At 39.4% G+C, this 17,718-nt stretch overlaps 1 protein-coding gene across 7 annotated transcripts in view; it reads right to left on the bottom strand.

Moving 5' to 3' along the window:
- Positions 1-1,001: 1,001 nt before the first annotated feature.
- dst (dystonin) overlaps positions 1,002-17,718 on the bottom strand; it is a 109,127-nt gene continuing 92,410 nt past the window's right edge. For 3 of the 7 annotated variants that reach the window (XM_042433107.1, XM_042433105.1, XM_042433108.1), the window contains 20 exons: positions 16,744-16,899; positions 16,118-16,324; positions 15,728-15,847; positions 14,921-15,090; positions 14,651-14,810; positions 11,766-11,960; positions 11,562-11,690; positions 11,054-11,197; positions 10,637-10,825; positions 10,348-10,477; positions 9,994-10,157; positions 9,722-9,884; positions 9,474-9,628; positions 9,310-9,384; positions 9,077-9,094; positions 6,354-6,471; positions 4,333-4,523; positions 4,009-4,119; positions 3,318-3,444; positions 1,002-2,069 (listed from right to left, as the gene is read on the bottom strand). In XM_042433107.1, coding sequence (XP_042289041.1) covers positions 1,813-2,069; positions 3,318-3,444; positions 4,009-4,119; positions 4,333-4,523; positions 6,354-6,471; positions 9,077-9,094; positions 9,310-9,384; positions 9,474-9,628; positions 9,722-9,884; positions 9,994-10,157; positions 10,348-10,477; positions 10,637-10,825; positions 11,054-11,197; positions 11,562-11,690; positions 11,766-11,960; positions 14,651-14,810; positions 14,921-15,090; positions 15,728-15,847; positions 16,118-16,324; positions 16,744-16,899 — 2,979 coding nt within the window. In that variant the 3' untranslated portion in view covers positions 1,002-1,812. Of the gene's footprint in view, positions 2,070-3,317; positions 3,445-4,008; positions 4,120-4,332; positions 4,524-5,384; positions 5,499-6,353; positions 6,472-9,076; positions 9,095-9,309; positions 9,385-9,473; positions 9,629-9,721; positions 9,885-9,993; positions 10,158-10,347; positions 10,478-10,636; positions 10,826-11,053; positions 11,198-11,561; positions 11,691-11,765; positions 11,961-14,650; positions 14,811-14,920; positions 15,091-15,727; positions 15,848-16,117; positions 16,325-16,743; positions 16,900-17,718 lie in introns of all 7 variants that reach the window. The other 4 variants (XM_042433111.1, XM_042433106.1, XM_042433110.1 and 1 more) reach the window with 2 other exon arrangements.

Below are 17,718 nucleotides of genomic sequence, written 5' to 3' on the forward strand. Positions count from 1 at the left end.
TGTGAAAGGGGACAATAACAGAAGTATTGAAGGATATATATATTGTTTGAGTAGGCCATGTTTACTCATCATAGCTCTCCAAGAAAGCTTTGTAGTGTTTCTGTAAATGTAAAAAAACTGTTTATCGTACTTTTACAAATCCACCAACACAATTAGAAAGTGGACTTTTGTAGGAACATAGCCAATAATTGCTTTAGAAAACAGTCACAGGGGTTTAGTGTGTGTTCACCCAAGACAGTGTTTCACCATCTGCAGTCTCTCTGAGATACAGATGTAGTATGTCACAGCCAAACACAAGATGCTCTGCAAACATTCCACCAAGAGGAGACCGCAACTTCAGTCTAAACCACCACACTGCATCCAACAGATAGGCTGCAGGGAAAGACTGCTGATAAACACAAATGAGCAGTCAATGAATATGATGAATGTGATCATAAGGGGGAAAATGTACAAAATATTCCAAGTAAAGTGTTGAAATTCACGCCAATAACGCCAATGCAAATTGTTTTGTTTTGTAAGAGCTATTGATTCTATTTATCCAGTAACTGCTTTAGGGCCGCAACTATTTTTTTCATTATGATTAATCTACTGATTATTTTCTTGATTAATCATTTTGTCTATAAATTAAAATTATAAATCAGAATATAGTGACAATTGCCAATCGTATTTTCCTTAAGCCCAAGGTGATGTCTTCAAATTGCTGAATTTGTCCAACAACAGTACAAAACTGTATGAGATCAAGTTTATTATCACAAAAGACAAAGAAAAGCAGCAAATCCTAACAATCAATAAGTTGTGAACTAGGCAATGTTTGCTTAAACAAATTAATCAATTATTGGAGATAATTGCAGCTCGTAATTCCTTACAACTTTCTTAAACTTAACCTTTCATGACCATTAAACTACTTTAATGCAGCAGTATGAAAGAGAGAAGGAGTCGTGAGAGAAAGATGAAGAGAGAAAGTGAGCAGGGACACCTCTGTGGTCCACACCAGTCTCTGGTGGCTTTCTGCAAGCAGGTTTATTACAAAGTAATGTTACAGTAACAATTTCAGCTCTACCGAAATTAACCATACATTGACATGGATGCACAAGAGAATGTCTACATGAGGTGGCACCTCTTCAAGGCCAATGCACACACCGCTGTGAGGTGGTCAAAAAAAACAAGGACTGCAGCTGCTGACATACAAACAGGACTTGAAAGCTTCATTATCACGAGATTTCTGCTACTTGTCTTAAATAGTGTTTTCAAAGGTTTCTGCAGTGCTCACTGGGGTTTATTGTAGTTATATTGCATTGCCCTTTAAATGCATGTTGACAGTATATCATAGCACTTAAATAGATAATTGCAGTGCCTCAAATGGTGCCATAATGCACCATCTACTCCAAACATCAGCATACATAAATTACAGTACATTCAGTAACTCTCAGAGCGCAATCCTGCGTGTTGTCCTTCATTAGTGTGTAGAAATGTTAGTTCACCATACAACGTTGTCATTCCCAGGTTTTTCTAGTGTTCATCAAACCTCTAAAGGTTTTGCCTCAATAAAATAAAATACAATAAAAACAATTTGACATTTTTCACAAAAAATAAAATACATTAAAAACAAATACACAAGGCCATTAACATTCCATTCTCACATAATATTAAACCATATTGCCTCTCAACAGAATATTTTACATCTTGCAACAATTTAAATAACACTCAACACATTAGCAGTCTTTAAGTTAGATATCTTCAGTGTCCATTACGTGTTCGGGGTGCAACTAGCTTCTGGGTTGTTTTTTTTGTTGTTGTTTTCAAGGCCACTGACTATCGCTTGGATCCCTTGGCCAGTTTGCTTGTGGGAGTGGTTCTTCTCTGAGGAGTGGGGATCTTGGAGGGTTTTCCTCTGTGTTGGCGGGACGCAGAGCGCGGCGTCGCTCGGGCAGAGTCACCAACCGTCTCGGACATGTCTGAGCACACAGACTGGATGTCTGAGATGTCGAAGTCAGAGGCGTCGCTTCCCCTGCGGCTGCTCCCTCGGCTGCCAGCTTTACTTCCAGGTCGGCTTGAGCTTCTCCTCGATTCTAGGACCAAACAATTAAGGACAATAATTAATTAACTACTAAAGAAAAAGCCAAACCCTGCTGGTACAGCTGCGTATCAGTTGCTTTTTAACTGACATTGTTACAAACACCATTTTGTCAGATATGTGACCAAACAAATATTGACAGCCATCTTTTTCCTACTTCTCAAATACCCTTTCTGGACCATTATCTGTATAAACTCATGTTCTTATATCTATTTTGTGACTGCTGTTTGTAATTTGCAGGATGGAAAATGTTACTAATTTAGTCTATTATGTGAATCTAGTTTTCTTGTGACTATACAAACTTCTTTTTCCAGTTGCTTTGGAAAATTGTATCTTTTGTCTATGGTGTCTTTCTTCTGATTTGTAATTACTATACTATACTATTGAAGTTTTGTTTTATATAACAACATTTATTGGATACTGCATTTTGGGGGCAGAAGAAGAAAAGACAGAACTTCTATTGTCCTCATCCCACATTAGCTCTACCCTGTTTTCGTAGATTTGGACTTTTTGGTTTCAGTATCTGTACAAATGGCAGGAAGCTGTAAACCCAACTCCTGGCTTCAAACAGACTACAACTACTACAGACTAGAATTCAATCTTTAAAGATCCCCTCCAGATATATTTTAAGACATAAGAATACTGAGCTTTGAATGATAATTTGTACCTGATGTGTTTTTCCATGAAAAAAAGAGCAATTGCCTGGTTAGAAGTTCATAAAAATGAATCTACTCCTTCCAACTAGTTAAAAATCCAGAATCTATGAATATGCAAATACTTTTAATTTCAAAAGTTTAACTGGGGCACTCAAGATTTCTCTTATGTCATTGTAAAGTCCATTCTCAGTGTATGTGTACTGGAGGCTTCACATTTTTACATCACACTTTTGTAAGTTGCACATTGGACCAGGACTGGCTTCCAAACTAGTTTTGATGTCACAAATAATGCTCGTAAGGGTACATGTCTTAAACTCAAGTTTTCTGTGAGCAGAGAGAGACTTTCCAGCCTTTTAGTGTCAAACTCTGCACATAATCATTCTGCACAGTGAAGGTCAAACATTCAAGTAAAGAAACAATGAGCTAAACACATTTTTGAGTGTAGTGGAACTTAAAACCCAGAAAAAGCTTACTGCAATGAAACTATTTTCATTCCTTTAATTCTCTCTGAGTCACACACTTGTGAGGAAACAACAGTAAAACAGTCCTCTTCAAAATATACAGAAAGCAGGTGGCTCTCCACTCACCACCTAGTGTCTGTGCTCGGGCCTTGAGCACAGCAGCACTGATCAATGTTCCCTCCTCACCAGACTGGAAGCCTTTGCCTGACAAGTATCCAGGAAGACGCAATTTGCTGCCTTGAACTGGTGTACTCTGTAATAGACAGAACTTCAATTACTTTCATTTGTAATCAACAGTTGTTGCACTGCATATTAGGACAGTCTTCATCAAGTTATACATAAGTTGCACCAAACTTCTTCATTTATATCATTAAGTTAGTTTTAATTTTAAAAAAAAAATGTGTTAAAATTTCCACAGCAACTTTGGCACTCTGCTATTAGCGGTTAGTGTTTGAATTATATGTTTAAACTTGTACAGTTATAGGCAATCACACTTGCATTTATTACAAGTGGAGCTGATCATATTGTAGTGACATTAATCAGGCAACCATTAACTGTTCAGCACATTAGTAAATAAAGAAGCTTATAGACCCAACTGAAATATCAAAGTTTCAGGTTTCTCATCACAGAATAAACTGAAATCAGTACAATCACAGATATATAATGATAAAATAATAAAAATACATCTTTTATAAACTAGGAGCTTTATTTAGGCCCACTGGTAATACATTTTCATTGTCTCTGTTTTCATAAATATGTAATAGATTTCAGTTGGGTCAGAAATGTGAAGCGTTCCACATCATGTTTGTGACTATACCTCTGAAGATGACCCTTGGCTCCCAAAGGAGTCGGATGATTTAAGAGGAGTGGAGGGTTTGCTGTTTGTAAGCCATGGCTTATCATAATTGCGGGTTATGTGTTGGCAAGTCTGGGAAACAATGGCAAATCAAAAACACAAACATGGATTCACAAATCAAAAACTACGAGGAATACTAGATGGAAGAGGAGAAAAACAACAGGAAATAAACAACAAAATGATCAAATAATGCAAAACAAATAAACAAGAGAAGGAAATCATGATGGGGAGTGATCAACCTACGGCATGACAGACAACTACAGACTAGTGTGTTAGAGCTCTCACCTTGGGTGTGCCGGTCACTGCTGGGCCTGTTGGGATGGCACAGCTCTGACTGGAGGTGGATCTGTTGGGAGACGCTCCTCTAGACGACGGCCGAGATCTGCGGCCTCTGTAGCGGAAACTGGCCATCACCTGAGTGGTGCCCTCTGGGAGGATGAACTTCTCTCGCAGCTCCATGTTGGTCCTGCCTTTCGCTAAAAAAAAACCCCACACACTCCCAATCAGCTGCTCTGCATAGCTGCATAGATACACTCATGATTTGTGATTGTGCTGATGGTCATGACTGTCTGCTTTTAAGTATTTAAAATGAATCAACATAAAAGTTGTGGATGAATGAAAATAAAGTACAATGGCAACATAAAATCTCATGCGGTTTCACACAGAAGTCCAAAGACTGCTGCAACAGTAGTGGAATTAAGTGATTTTTAACCAAACAAATAGTGCTTCTGTTTGGTTGAACGCTAAACAAATGTTGAAAAGAATGTATGCTTAAACTCTCTTGCACAATTTATAAGAATAACAAAATAGAGAAAACAAACTGTATTGAATAAACCAAACAGTGCTTGCACCAGTTGTGTTAAAACAAACTTACATGCAGTTTTAATCACTAAACCACATCGTCAAACAACGTAAACAAATTCTGTTTCAGTTTTGTTGAGTTTTTTTTTCAAAAGGCCCATGGAGACAACGCGTCACTTTCCCCAATAACCTGGTTAGAAAGTTTTATGTTTAATCTCTTAAACCTTTTACACGGTTTCCAAAAATACTTGTTTGTTTGATTGTCAAGCAAACCTGAAAACTGCAAAAGAAGCTCGGCTCAGAAGTGCTTTGCTACATGCTGAGAGAGACAAAGAGCTAATTTAGAGCCTCAGAGAAAAGTAAGAGCAGCTGATGTGACTCACACGAACTCCTGCATGCATGAAAACCAGCCGGAGCTGAATTGTGAGTGGGAGCCGGTTTATGAGAATGCCATTCATGATGAGTGCTCAACACAGCTGGTACACACACCAGGACCAACACAAGCGTCACACACTCAGATGTGCAGACACACATACCACTGGTGGGTTCATGGAGCAAGGTGAGAAAGTTTGAGATTTGCCAACCTATAGGAGACTGAGTAATCGAAGAGTTTGATTCCGAGCGCAACATTTTGCTCCCGTGGTGATGAACTAGAAGAAATGATATCATGTTCAGCAGGAGGAAAGAAACTGATAATTGATACAGAAGACAGAAGAAACAAGCAGAGCACATCAAGCTTTAGCAGTAGACGTGGGCACAGAAAGGAAGAGTTCATATTGATATATGCTTGTAGGCGGCAGATCTTCAATTTTGCACACTAATTTTTAAATTTTTATTTGTTAATCTGATTCTTGCTGCGTTATACTGTACCTGTCATGTTTGCGGAGCTCTGTGTCGTGTTAAGATGACAAACACAGACTTTAACTAGAAAGTAAATATTATAACATTATGTTTAAAAATACTGATATTCAACATCATCAGTAATGTACGTAAGTTCATGTGTAGTTACAGGAGCACAAACTAAAACCTTTCATTGTCTTTTGAAATGCCATTAAGTTTTCTTATTTCTAATCAGTCCACATTAAATAGTAATTGGACAGTTTTTTTACTGCAGTGAGGCCTGTAATAGCCTGGATGCATTATTTTCACTCTGTCTCACTGTTAGAAAAATATAATGATAGTAAAATAATCTTTATCAGGAGTAAATATCACTATGTGTACAAGTAGTAAATGGAAATGTTTTGTGAATCAACTGGACAAACAAAATAGGATTGTTGGACGCCTCAGCAATATTCACCTCCCTGAAACTCATAAAAATGGGTAATGATTGTAGCTGTACACATTCGATTTATCCTCTTAGTACCAAACTGTTTTACCCCACTTTAAAAAACAGAACAAATTAATACTAATTTGGACATTTAACAATATTGGATGTAGTAAAAATTGGATGTGCAACTTTTTCAGTATTTTCAAGCTGACTTGTTGTGATGAACTTTTGAACTCACCTCGACAGGGGTCGTTCTTCACCAGAAACTCATCCAGAGCCATCCAGCCTCCTCCCACCCGCACCATCACAGTGCTGCGTAAAATGCGGACGAGGCGAAGCTGTTGAGAGTCTCCAAACTACAGCGGGAGGAGGGGGGGAAGGAAAACAGAGAGAGGATGTGTGAAAACACTGAACCTCGTATGTATAAGCAGTTTCTCACTGCAGGCTTTAACCTGAGCAACACTGGAAACCAGACTGGTTAGCAGAATCAAACTTATTCCAAAGAACTTATTTATTTTTGTGTGAATTTAGATTGTTTTGGTCATTTTTTTCAATTAAGTGAAAAAATGAAACATCCATTAAAATTCCTTTTTGTCTACTCCAGAGCTGATTTTCCTTTTCATGTTGCACAGGTTTACACAAACAGGATTTTGACACACCAACATTGATTTTCAACAAAGACACAAATTACACAAAGGTCAATCCAACTGGTTTTCTTCCATTAGTGTGTGCTGGTGTGTGTGATTCAATTTCAGTATTTGTGATTGTTATGAGGTAATTTAAATCAAAGTGGTTATCCTTAGATGTAGAGCCTGATTGATTTATTGCAGGGTCAAAATTACTGGCTAGTATTGGCTTACTGCAGATGTATTAGTGTTAGTGTATATTTTTTAGCCAGTAAGAATAAAGAAAAATGAATTTGAGATTGTTGAGATCATTTTGAAACGGTGTCATCATCACATATTGTAGTTTGATGCACCTCTGACTCTTTAGTGCCCAACTTAACAATCAGCTGATATTTCATCATCTAATATCATACAGTCAATATTTAGTTTCAGTCAAAAACAACTCCTGTATCAGTCAGGCTCTATATTAATGTCTGTTAAAGCAAAATAATGAATGAATTTTTATGAACTACTATATTGCAATATAAAGCAGCAGCACAAATGTGTTTTCTGCAGTGATGACATTATCAGTTTTATAAACTGGTGGCAGTAAACAGCAAGATCAGCAAAGAACTTTTCATTCAAATAATATTTCAGCTAATTTGCTGTTTTCAGACTGTAATGATTATATTCTATCGCTGTCCGGCTTCAGTTTGCTGCCATTACTGCAGGTTGAGCCTGTAAAAAAGACATTAACTGAAGGCACATCATCACACCACCAGGAGGCACTGCTGTATAATAATTTGCCTTCATCTGACCGACCACACATACCAAACATCAGGACACTGAAAGTCAAGCTTTGTGATGAACCTGATATGGAGGTGAATGGTTTCAAGCTTTATGAGGAGATGTGAGCCAGAAGTCAGCCAGTTGGATGTGACCGTGACAGCATTAGCACAATAATTCACAAAGGACAACCACAGCCGCATGCTTCTTGATCAAAAACAATTTCACATCATAGTCAGACGGACAAACAGCAATCTCCTGTAATCGAGCACTTTGTTGCACTTTCTACAACTACAACTCAGGATGCATTGACACCGATGCAGAACCAATGCAGCTATCTCTGACGACACACTGAGAACAACATGAGGAATGGTTCAAATCATTTCTGTCTAATCCACCACGGTGTAGCACGCAGACATGACCAAACACTGATGACCCTCCACTAAGTGCCTGTCACATTATATTATCTCTCAAACTGGTACAAATCTTGCAGTCTGTATGATAATCTGAATGATTCAATGCCACTGGTGATTTTAGTGATCAGATACATTAAAGGTGATGGAGTTTGAATAATGATCTGGAGGAAAAAAGGCACAAGAAACACTTTAAGAATAACCATTTACCAGAATACAGCTTTCCAAAACTGCAACGTGTAGGTGAGGGGTAAGATTTTGATTTTCCCTGTTTGCTATTGTCTCATCGCCGATTAAGGAGTCATGTAAGCAGTGAACCAGACCAAACTGTCAAAAGAATTATTTCAATTCATTGTTGTGTGATACATCAATACAAACTGTAAACCACCACTATCCCATCTCACTTGCACTTCCCGTTATTCATCTTTAAGCCAACAAGCTCCAGAAAGCATGTGGCGTGTGAACCCATATCAGTAATAACGTTTACATTGCAACATGCACTTTTTCAAGACATATTAACTTAGTAGGCAAAATGAAATGCAAAGAATTCATTGAAACCATCAAGGTTGCCCAGCTATGAAAATAAATTAATAAACAGTGTCAGTTACACAAAAAGTATGTCAGCCAATGTTGTAAATCATTCCCATGATACTGAAGCGCCAAAGGCAAGCACACATAAAGCATTATTCTCCAAACTGCCCAGCAGATGAATTTATGCCTGTGGACCAATAAAAAATATGGGCTGGAATGGTATTGGCACATTAATACTGTATTTTCTGAAACTCAAAAGCAGACATATAGACAAATTTTAGGTTTTCTATGGACAAAAACTTATCAGAATAATTTGAAAAATGCTCATATTACATAAAATGTCTACTGTACACACTAAAACTAATTTTAATTCTGATCATTTCCATCTACCATAGATTTTACTGAAACATAGTTTGTTGTATCAAAAGCACATTAACTTTGATTTTAATAAGAAAAGGCCACAGATCTTTATTTCTTTCTACTTCTGAGTTCCAGTCTGTAAACATCAGCCAGGGATCTGGGCAGAGTGTTAATTGGAAAGCAAACATGATAAATGAAAAAGCACATAAGGCTTGATAAGGCACAGAAACAGAAAAATAGAAAAGGAAGAGTTTGTTCATATGTACCTGGTTTCCAAGGTAGAACTGGTGATGTGAGGAACAATAAAAATATATAAAGGTTAGCATGTTTGGCAAGGACTGACTGTGACACTTTTTGCAGCACATTCAAACACTTACCTTCCACTGGATCTGCCCATGAAATTAAACTTCAGTGTTTAAAATATTTTATAACCGTGGCATTTGTTCAAACATATGAGTTGTCTCTTTTCTCTTAATAATACAAGGTAAAATCTGCTTACCCGGTATTTGTTGGCACCGATTTGCTCCACTTGGAATCGTTTTGGACATTTGCATTTCGCCACTTGACGTGTCACCTACAAACAGATTTTATTTAACCATAATTCTATAAACATATTTTTCCACGTTGAGAATTGGGAATTCAGGGCATGATTGTTCGTATTACCTCATCTTCAATTTTGTCTGCATCTGTTAGTGGTTTGTAAGCATCCTTGTTGGGATGAAGAGCAGCAACAAACTCATAGTAGTCGATGTAGCCATCACCGTCTCTGTCAAATATGTCTGCCACAGCGCTCATCTCCAGACGACTGGTAGGGAATTCTAGGGAGGAAACCATTAAGTGTTAAAAAAATGAGTGTTTTCATGGCTGGAGTACATGCTGTTCAGTTGTGTTTTTGTACAGTAGACACTTACTGGAGGAGAGAATGCCCTCTATGAACTCCTGTCGGGTCACCTTGCCATCCTGATCTTTGTCGATGCGGCGGAAGAAGTCCATGACACGAGACTTTTTATGGTTCATCCAGCGCATGTAGCGCTTCCGCCACACATCAAAGTCAAAGTTGGCAAATTCCTTCAGCTGGACATATATATAAAGATGTTATAGTTGGCCAGAAAAGCAGAAGTTTGTGGAGAAAATGTGTGAAAACCTGTATGCAGTTTTGAATTAAATGTGAGAGTTGCATTACCTCCTCCAGCCTGTCCAAAGCATCATTGAGTTTCCTCCTCCTGTCCAGAGCCAGTAGCCACACGTGCTGCCACTTTGTGACCAGCAGGTTAACCCGGGGGTTCTTGGTTTCAATGGGAGCTTGTGTTGCTGATGCGTACATCGTTTGTGTGGGAGAACGTTTTCCTGTAAGTGAAAGACAAAAACCTTCAAAATGTTTTTTTAACCACCAAACCCAAAGGAACAGATTGGCAATGACATCATTCCAGGTGCTAAAATGCCCAAGATGAGGATGTCGCGTCACCCTGCAGTGACTCAACACTTGGCCAGATGGCTCGGGTCACGCTCTGCAAGGGAGTATTTGTGGGATACATACTTCCAGCTCTTCCTTTGTCGAGCACGGGGATCTGAGACTGGATTTGGGGTTCCACTGCAGCCTTCCTTTTGTGTGTCTTTGTGATTTTGTCAACATCTGGTTGCTTCCTGGTCATTTCCTCCATGAATGCCTGCGGGGTAAAGCAACAAGCATGTTTCTAGTTTGCATCATATACTCTGAAGGCATTACTACTGTGGTATAGTTTGTTAATCTAAAAATAAAAACCAAACATCTTCTATTATTGTAAAATAACTATGCAAGAATTATGTTCAGCTGTAATTTTATTTACCTGGTGTTCAGCTATGAGGCTTTTGACCTCCTCGATCTCCTGCGGCAGTGACTCCTTGTCCTTTTCATTGAGGTTGGACTCGGCCCACTGCAGCCAGGTCAGCAGATTCTCCAGCAGTTCCTGAGTGGCTAACAGCTCACTGAGGGCCGCAGCCAGTCGCTGCTGGTGCTGTCTGGCCCAAGCTTGCACCTGCAACAGCAACATTACACACATTACTCATATTAAATATAGACAGAACATTTCCTTTTGTGTGATCATGCACACACATATGATCACAAGAGAGAGAGAAAGAGAGAAGAGGAGAGTCTTCTATGTTGTGTAGCTTTAAACATACTGTGTAACTGTGCTCTGTCATTCCTGTGGATATGACAGAGCAGAAAGGCATGTACGTATACTGGCAGGCAGCTGCTAACTGACCTCTTCAAACCGGGCTTTAATGATGGTGTTCCAGTGTTTGATGGTTGTGATAGAGTCTGGATGGCAGATAGTCAGAATAGCCTCCCCCATACTGGTTGCTTTATTTAAAGCCACTCGCTTTTCCTCCAGTTTCTTCATGAACTCCTTAAAATAGAACACAGAAAAGAGTTTAGATATGCAATTGGAATATCTTCAGAAAACATAAAAATAAAATGTTGCTCATAAGGTGGTTTTAATATTGGAGCTATAGAGCTGTTTCAACCAGATGAAATCATTCTTCTGTTTGGCATGTAAGATAACACGGCATTACACTGCTTGCAGACATGCTGCATTTACAGATTTAGGATAAAGTGGATCTTTACTGTTTACTCAATCAGAAGGCTTAATCAGAGAAGAATGTAAGCATGTTTCATTTCTATATTGAAATCTAAACTGCCAAAATATTCCGTTTAAGTGTAAACTGATAGGTGATCTTAAGATAAGAAATATAAATATCTGCATTGCTTGCCTTGTGTTGGTCGATAAGTGCACGCAGTGCCTCCTCATCATCAGGCAGGCTGCCATGGAAACGCAAACTCTGCTCTGCCTCAGCCAGCCACTCCAGCAGGATGTGAACTGTAGAGTGAAACTCCTCAGCCTAGAGCCAGAGGACACACATCAGTCAGACTCATTGACTCAGTTTAACATAGTTACTGTAGGGGCTACACAGTACCTGACACAGGGCCTGCTCCAGACGGGCCTGCTTGGACACTGAAAGGTTGCACACCGTCTCCCATCGAGTGCTCAGCTCCTGCATCTGGACTTTGACCCAGGAGGAGTCATCATGACTGCTCTCAATCAACTCCTTGGCTGAGCGTTTAAGGGCCTGAACACTGACCGTCCTCTTTCCCAACTCCTTCTGGAAAACCTGCAGAGCACAGTCAGTGACGGACACGGTCAAAAACAACAATAACCCACATACAGTCCAGCATACTGAACTGAGTTTGATATCAAACGATATCCATTATCTAGATGCTTTGAAAATTACTTAAATAAATAACAAAAACTTTTTCTTTTGTCAGTTTTTCCTAGTGATGATGATTAGATTAAGTAGAAATGGTTGCTTTTTTTCATCATGTATGATTTTTTTTAACCTTTATTTATTCTTTATTTATTTATTCATTCAGTTTGCGACTTCCCTATCGATGCTATAAATAAAAATGAATAAGGTAAAAATAGAACGACAAATAAGATAAAATAGCAATAGAGTGGCAATAAAGTAATGAACAGTATAACAGTATGAACAGTGACTGGCAGTAGTACAGTAAGTAGTGCAACAACTCAGATGTGCAATGCAGCAACAGAACCCATACAGTACAGAAAAGTAGCAAAGTAGCAATTAAGTAACAAACAGTCTAAACAGTCTGCACAGTATAAACAGTATATAACAGTACAAATAGTGTGCCAGAACCAAAGCAGAATGGAAATGTAGATATAGTTTTCATAAAAACACTGTATGGGCGAATGTATTAGTCCTTGTACACTGAGGTTATTAATTACAGCAGCTGTCACTGTGTTGTATATACAGATATTGGACACAATATACAGACAGTAACACAGAATGGATGAGTGGACTCCTGTGTACCATATAGCTTATTTGGTGGCATAGTGTAATATATGTGTGTGTATGTGAAGTCAGTTGTGCCAGACAATAATGCGGGCAGTCAGACAGATTATGGGGGGTATTTAGTGGACTGATTTAGAGCAGTTATAGCTCTGTGGAAAAAGCTATTTCTCAGTCTGGAGGTGCGGGTGTAGAAGCCCTTATAACGTCTGCCAGATGGAAGGAGTTCAAACAGATGATGGCATGGGTGTGTGGAGTCCTTACAGATGCTGGTAGCCTTCCTGAGGCAGCATGAGCTGTAGATGTCCTCCAGGGCTGGGAGCTGTATCACAATGATCTTCTGTGCACTGGAGACGACCCGCTTAAAAGCTTTCCTATCATCTGCTGTGCAGCTGAGATACCACACAGACATGCAGTATGTTAGGATGTTCTCTGTGGTGCAGCGGTAGAAAGTCACCAGTATCTGTTGGGGCAGACCAGTTTTCTTCAGCGTCCTCAGGAAAAACAGCCATTGTTGTGCTTTCTTGACCAGTGCAGTGGTGTTAGTGGACCATGTGAGGTCCTCTGAGATGTGTATGCCCAGAAACCTGAAGCTGGACACTCTGTCCACTCTGTCTCCTTCCAAAGTTGATGATTAGTTCCTTGGTCTTTTCTGTATTAAGGGAAAGGTTGTTCTCTGAGCACCAGCTTGCCAAGCTCTGCATCTCTGCTCTGCAGGCTGATTTATTGCTGTTGGAGATCAGCCCGATCACCATTGTGTCATATGCAAATGATGGTGTTAGTTGCGAATGCAGGAACACATTCGTGTGTGAAGAGGGAGTTTAGGATAGGGCTCAGTACACATCCATGTGGTGTGCCAGTACTCAGACTTATAGTGGGGGACAGGAAATTAAGGATCCAGTTGGGTAGTGATGAGCTGAGGCCTAGCTGGTGGAGTTTGAAGGTGAGCTTGCTGGGGATAACAGTATTGAAAGCAGAGCTGTAGTCCACAAATAGCAACCTCACGTATGTGCCCTGTCTCTCCAGGTGAGCCATGACAGTGTGAAGAGCCAGAGAGATGGCGTCCTCTGTGGACCTGTCAGCTCTGTAAGCGAAGTGGTCTGAGTCCAGTGAGGCAGGGATGATGCTTTTGATGTGGGAGAGGAGCAACCTTTCAAAGCACTTCATTATTGTTGGTGTGAGGGGAACCTGACGATAGTCGTTCAGATTGATGATGTTTGTTTTTTTCGGTACCGACACTATGATGGCTGACTTCAGGCACTTGAGAAGCGTTGCCAGCGATAGAAACAGGTTGAAGATTCTCGTCTGTTAAACTAAGTTACTAAGTTAAGTTTTGTGAAATTTTATGGAAGATTTAAAATGTATAATAATTAAAAAAACATAGTATGTTAAATGACAATTACAGTATTTAGCTTTTTGTCTTTAAGAACTGAATGATTGGTTTTTTATTGTGATACATGACAAAGGGCTTAATAATTGTCATTTACCATAATGTTTTTATGACACAGTAAATGCATACATTTTAAGGAAATACATACTACAATGTTTATTGTATTTCACTTTATGTCATACTTTGATTTGTTTGTATGTAGGCATTTTAAATCTTCCATAAAATCTTAGTATATTTCTGCTATTCATAATTTCAATGAACAATGTACAAAGGCAATTTTTTTATTGTAGAGTAAAAAAATACATTCAACTTTAACAGACTCTCAGCTGTAAGTGCAACAAAGAAAAATTTGTTCTGTTGCTGATATTGTGCAGTGATTAATGATAATAACATTGGAAATAAGTGAACATAGCATCCGTTTTCCAGTCATCCTAGCTAGACAGAGAGCTTCAAAGAACAGGGACTCTTAATATAAAGGTATTACAATTCTGGTCCTTTTGTTGCTGTATTTCTAATCCACCCCTGGTGTATTTTAAGTGTCCAGGAATTCACTAGCAGACAAACAAAGGTGGGACATTGTGTGTGGTCTGGTGGTGTTTTCTACCTTGTGGTTGTCTATCAGGTTGAGAACCAGATCTATGTCTCCATGAACTGGCTGGTCCTCAGCCAGCTGAGGTTCCACTCTGTACAGCCAGTCGATGAGAGCCTGGAGAGCGTCTGTAAACTGGCCGGAGAACAAGAGGGCCTCCTCAAGCTTGTTTTGTCTGCAGAGGAGCACATATCAATGACAGTGAATGAAGAGGTCCTCAGAAGTACTGCCACGTCTAGTTATTGAGGTGAAAACAGGAACAAACATGGGGATATGTATCCTTACCTTTCTATTGACTTTCCACAGACAGTGTCCCATTTGTCCCTCAGTTCGCTCAGCATATCGTCCAGCTTCTGCTTATCATCCTGAAGAGAGGTCTTGTCTTTTAGGGCGCGTCCTGTTCGAACGGTGGTGTCATACACTGAGTGTTTGCTCCCCAGAGCTTTCTGGAACTCCTGCATATGAAAATATTGTCATCAGAAAGCTCATCGTATTTATTGACCATCTGCATGAAGAATACTAATATATATGTATAATTGTACAGTAAGTTCAGTAGACTGTCTATATCTTTGGATGTACAGGGTTACAGGGATTTTCTTCTTACTGTTGGCATGTCAGATAGTATCCTAATCTGTGTGTGTGTGTTTTGTGATTAAGAAGACATAATTCTGTGAGGGAAACAAAAAAACGGGTCAAAACTCAAGAGCCACTACTCTACAGAGATTAAAAGTATCCAAAAGCAAGGTCACCCCTAATACATTTGGCCCATCCCGGGATTATGATAGGATTAGTACAATCTCCCTTAACAACACTGCAGAGACAACAAGAGGGGAGTGGGTAGCCTGTGACGCAAGCAAAAGCACGACTAATGCATTCTGCATACTGTAATTCTTATTAATAGCTTTCACTGTTGCCTGCTTCCACCCTTCATTCATTACAAGTAAAGGCGAAAATATGGTTCCTTAAATGGCTGTCTCATAGTCCAGATTAATGAAAAAATGGTTTGGATGCAGCCATTGTTAAACTCTGCTGTAGATAGTTTAAACTTTCCTTCTCTGTCCAATAAGCTGTGATAAGTCGATGCTCCCTCACCTTGTGCTGCGACAGCTGTGTCTTGATTTTGTCTGGATCGTTGGCAATTTCCACCTCGGAGTCCAGACTCTTCTCAGACTCTTCCAACCATTCCATCAGTTTATTCCAAGTTTCATGGAACTAATGAAGGATAAAGAAATAAACACAGTGTAGAATGTTTTGAAAAAGGTATGATTTCACTTGATTTATCGCCCAGTCCTGTTTAACGTTCACATGATTAGGTTTTAGAGGCTCACACGAATGAAAATGCTATAATAGGCTGCACACAGAATATGAAACAGGCTTAATATACTATTTCCAGAGCTGTCCAATGATAATAAAAAGCCCCAACAGTGGTGAAACAATGCCTATTTGACTAATTTTACTATAAAATATGGACACATGCAGTACCTGTTTCGCCCTCTTCCTGGCGTCATCCAGCAGACGACCTCGCTCAACGGACCGCTGCACCAGCTTCTCCCAGCGGCCTTGCACGCTGAGCAGCAGGTTCTTGATCAGCACTACATCCTGTTTCTGGCTGAAGTACTTCAAATGTGTGCCAGTCTTGTCCAGTTCAATGATGTGATCCCTGTGGGAGTTCACCTCCGTCACAAACATCTGCATGCACACAAAGGAGAGGTGCGAGTCAGATCAAAAGGCAACATCACCATCATCAGTGATCATCAGCAGAGGTAATGTAATTCATGTGATCAACGTGCTAATGAGCTTCTGAATGAGAAACAGGTGGACGCATTATGTTGTTGGTGGCTTGATGACAAGCTGGATGGTGAGATATTAAACAACATTGTATACATAATACTGACATTTATAATTACTCACTGAATGAAGAAATTAAACACAATCATAGCAGCTGAATACAACAAAAGTTGCATGAAAGCGCTTCTGCTTGGAATCTTAAACAGTTTTTTTTTCTAATCATGTACAAACATAAATAAATAGGCATGTTTCTTGCCATCAGCATTTCATTTCACTTCACTTCAGACGCTGCGTGGCCCTCTTCTCTGTACAAATATTACCTTATGCTCATCAATCTGGAACATGATGGTCTCCAGTATGAGGGAAGCAGGGGAAACCATGTTGAGCGTCTGCTCCGCTTGGGTTAACCAGTTAATGAAGTCCTGCAGAGAGTTGTGGAAATCTGTGGCCAGTGTCAAGGCTTCTTCTAGTTTCCCCTGTGGACACAAAACATCAATGTTTAGCGAAGAAAATAATCCTGTTTTCTTTTTCTCTCTGCATTATATGACCGTACTATTTCTACACTTTAATTGGACGGTGAAACCAGAGTTCTATTATAACCTGTATCATACCAGACAATGCTGAAAACAAACCGCTTGGTTGCTACAACACAAGATAAAGAGGGAAAAAAAAACAATTACACTTCACTTGTGCCAAACATGACCTCTATTTAAACAGAGGAAGTTAACATCTCTGGAGAGGCTGATGGTGAAGCAGAAATGGAATGATGAGCTTTTAATTGAATGACAGAAACATCCACAGAAGCTCCGTCGCTGAAAAACATCCGTTTGCCAAAGCCAGTGATGCAAGCTCATCACATGAAATTACAAACCTAATGAGAGTTATGGTTTATAATGTGTTCCCCTCATATATTGTCGGGGACCTTGCTGAAAATGAAATCATAGTATAATTGTGAGTACCTCTTTTTTTATTATTAGAATACTGCTTTCTGCTTGAAAGATTAGAGAAGTGTGACAATGCTGCATAGTGTTTGGCCACCAGCTGTAACTCTGTGCAGCTCTAAGATTCACCAGACACTGAAGTTCTGGGAACAGGACCAAAGTAAATAGGAAGCAAAATGTTACAGCAAAACCAAGCAGCCAGAATGAGGAGCTCCATATCTGGAGTGAGAGTGGCAAGGGAGAGAGGATTTATCTTTCCGTCATGTGAGATGATGTTTATTCATCGGAAGTGACAAAAGTGAGAAAATATTGTTCCAACGGATGCAGTAAATAAAGATTTTAAAAGTGGCTCAA

The sequence above is a fragment of the Thunnus maccoyii genome, chromosome 14 (genome assembly GCF_910596095.1).
Source record: "Thunnus maccoyii chromosome 14, fThuMac1.1, whole genome shotgun sequence".
In the NCBI taxonomy this organism is placed as follows: Eukaryota; Metazoa; Chordata; class Actinopteri; order Scombriformes; family Scombridae; genus Thunnus; species Thunnus maccoyii.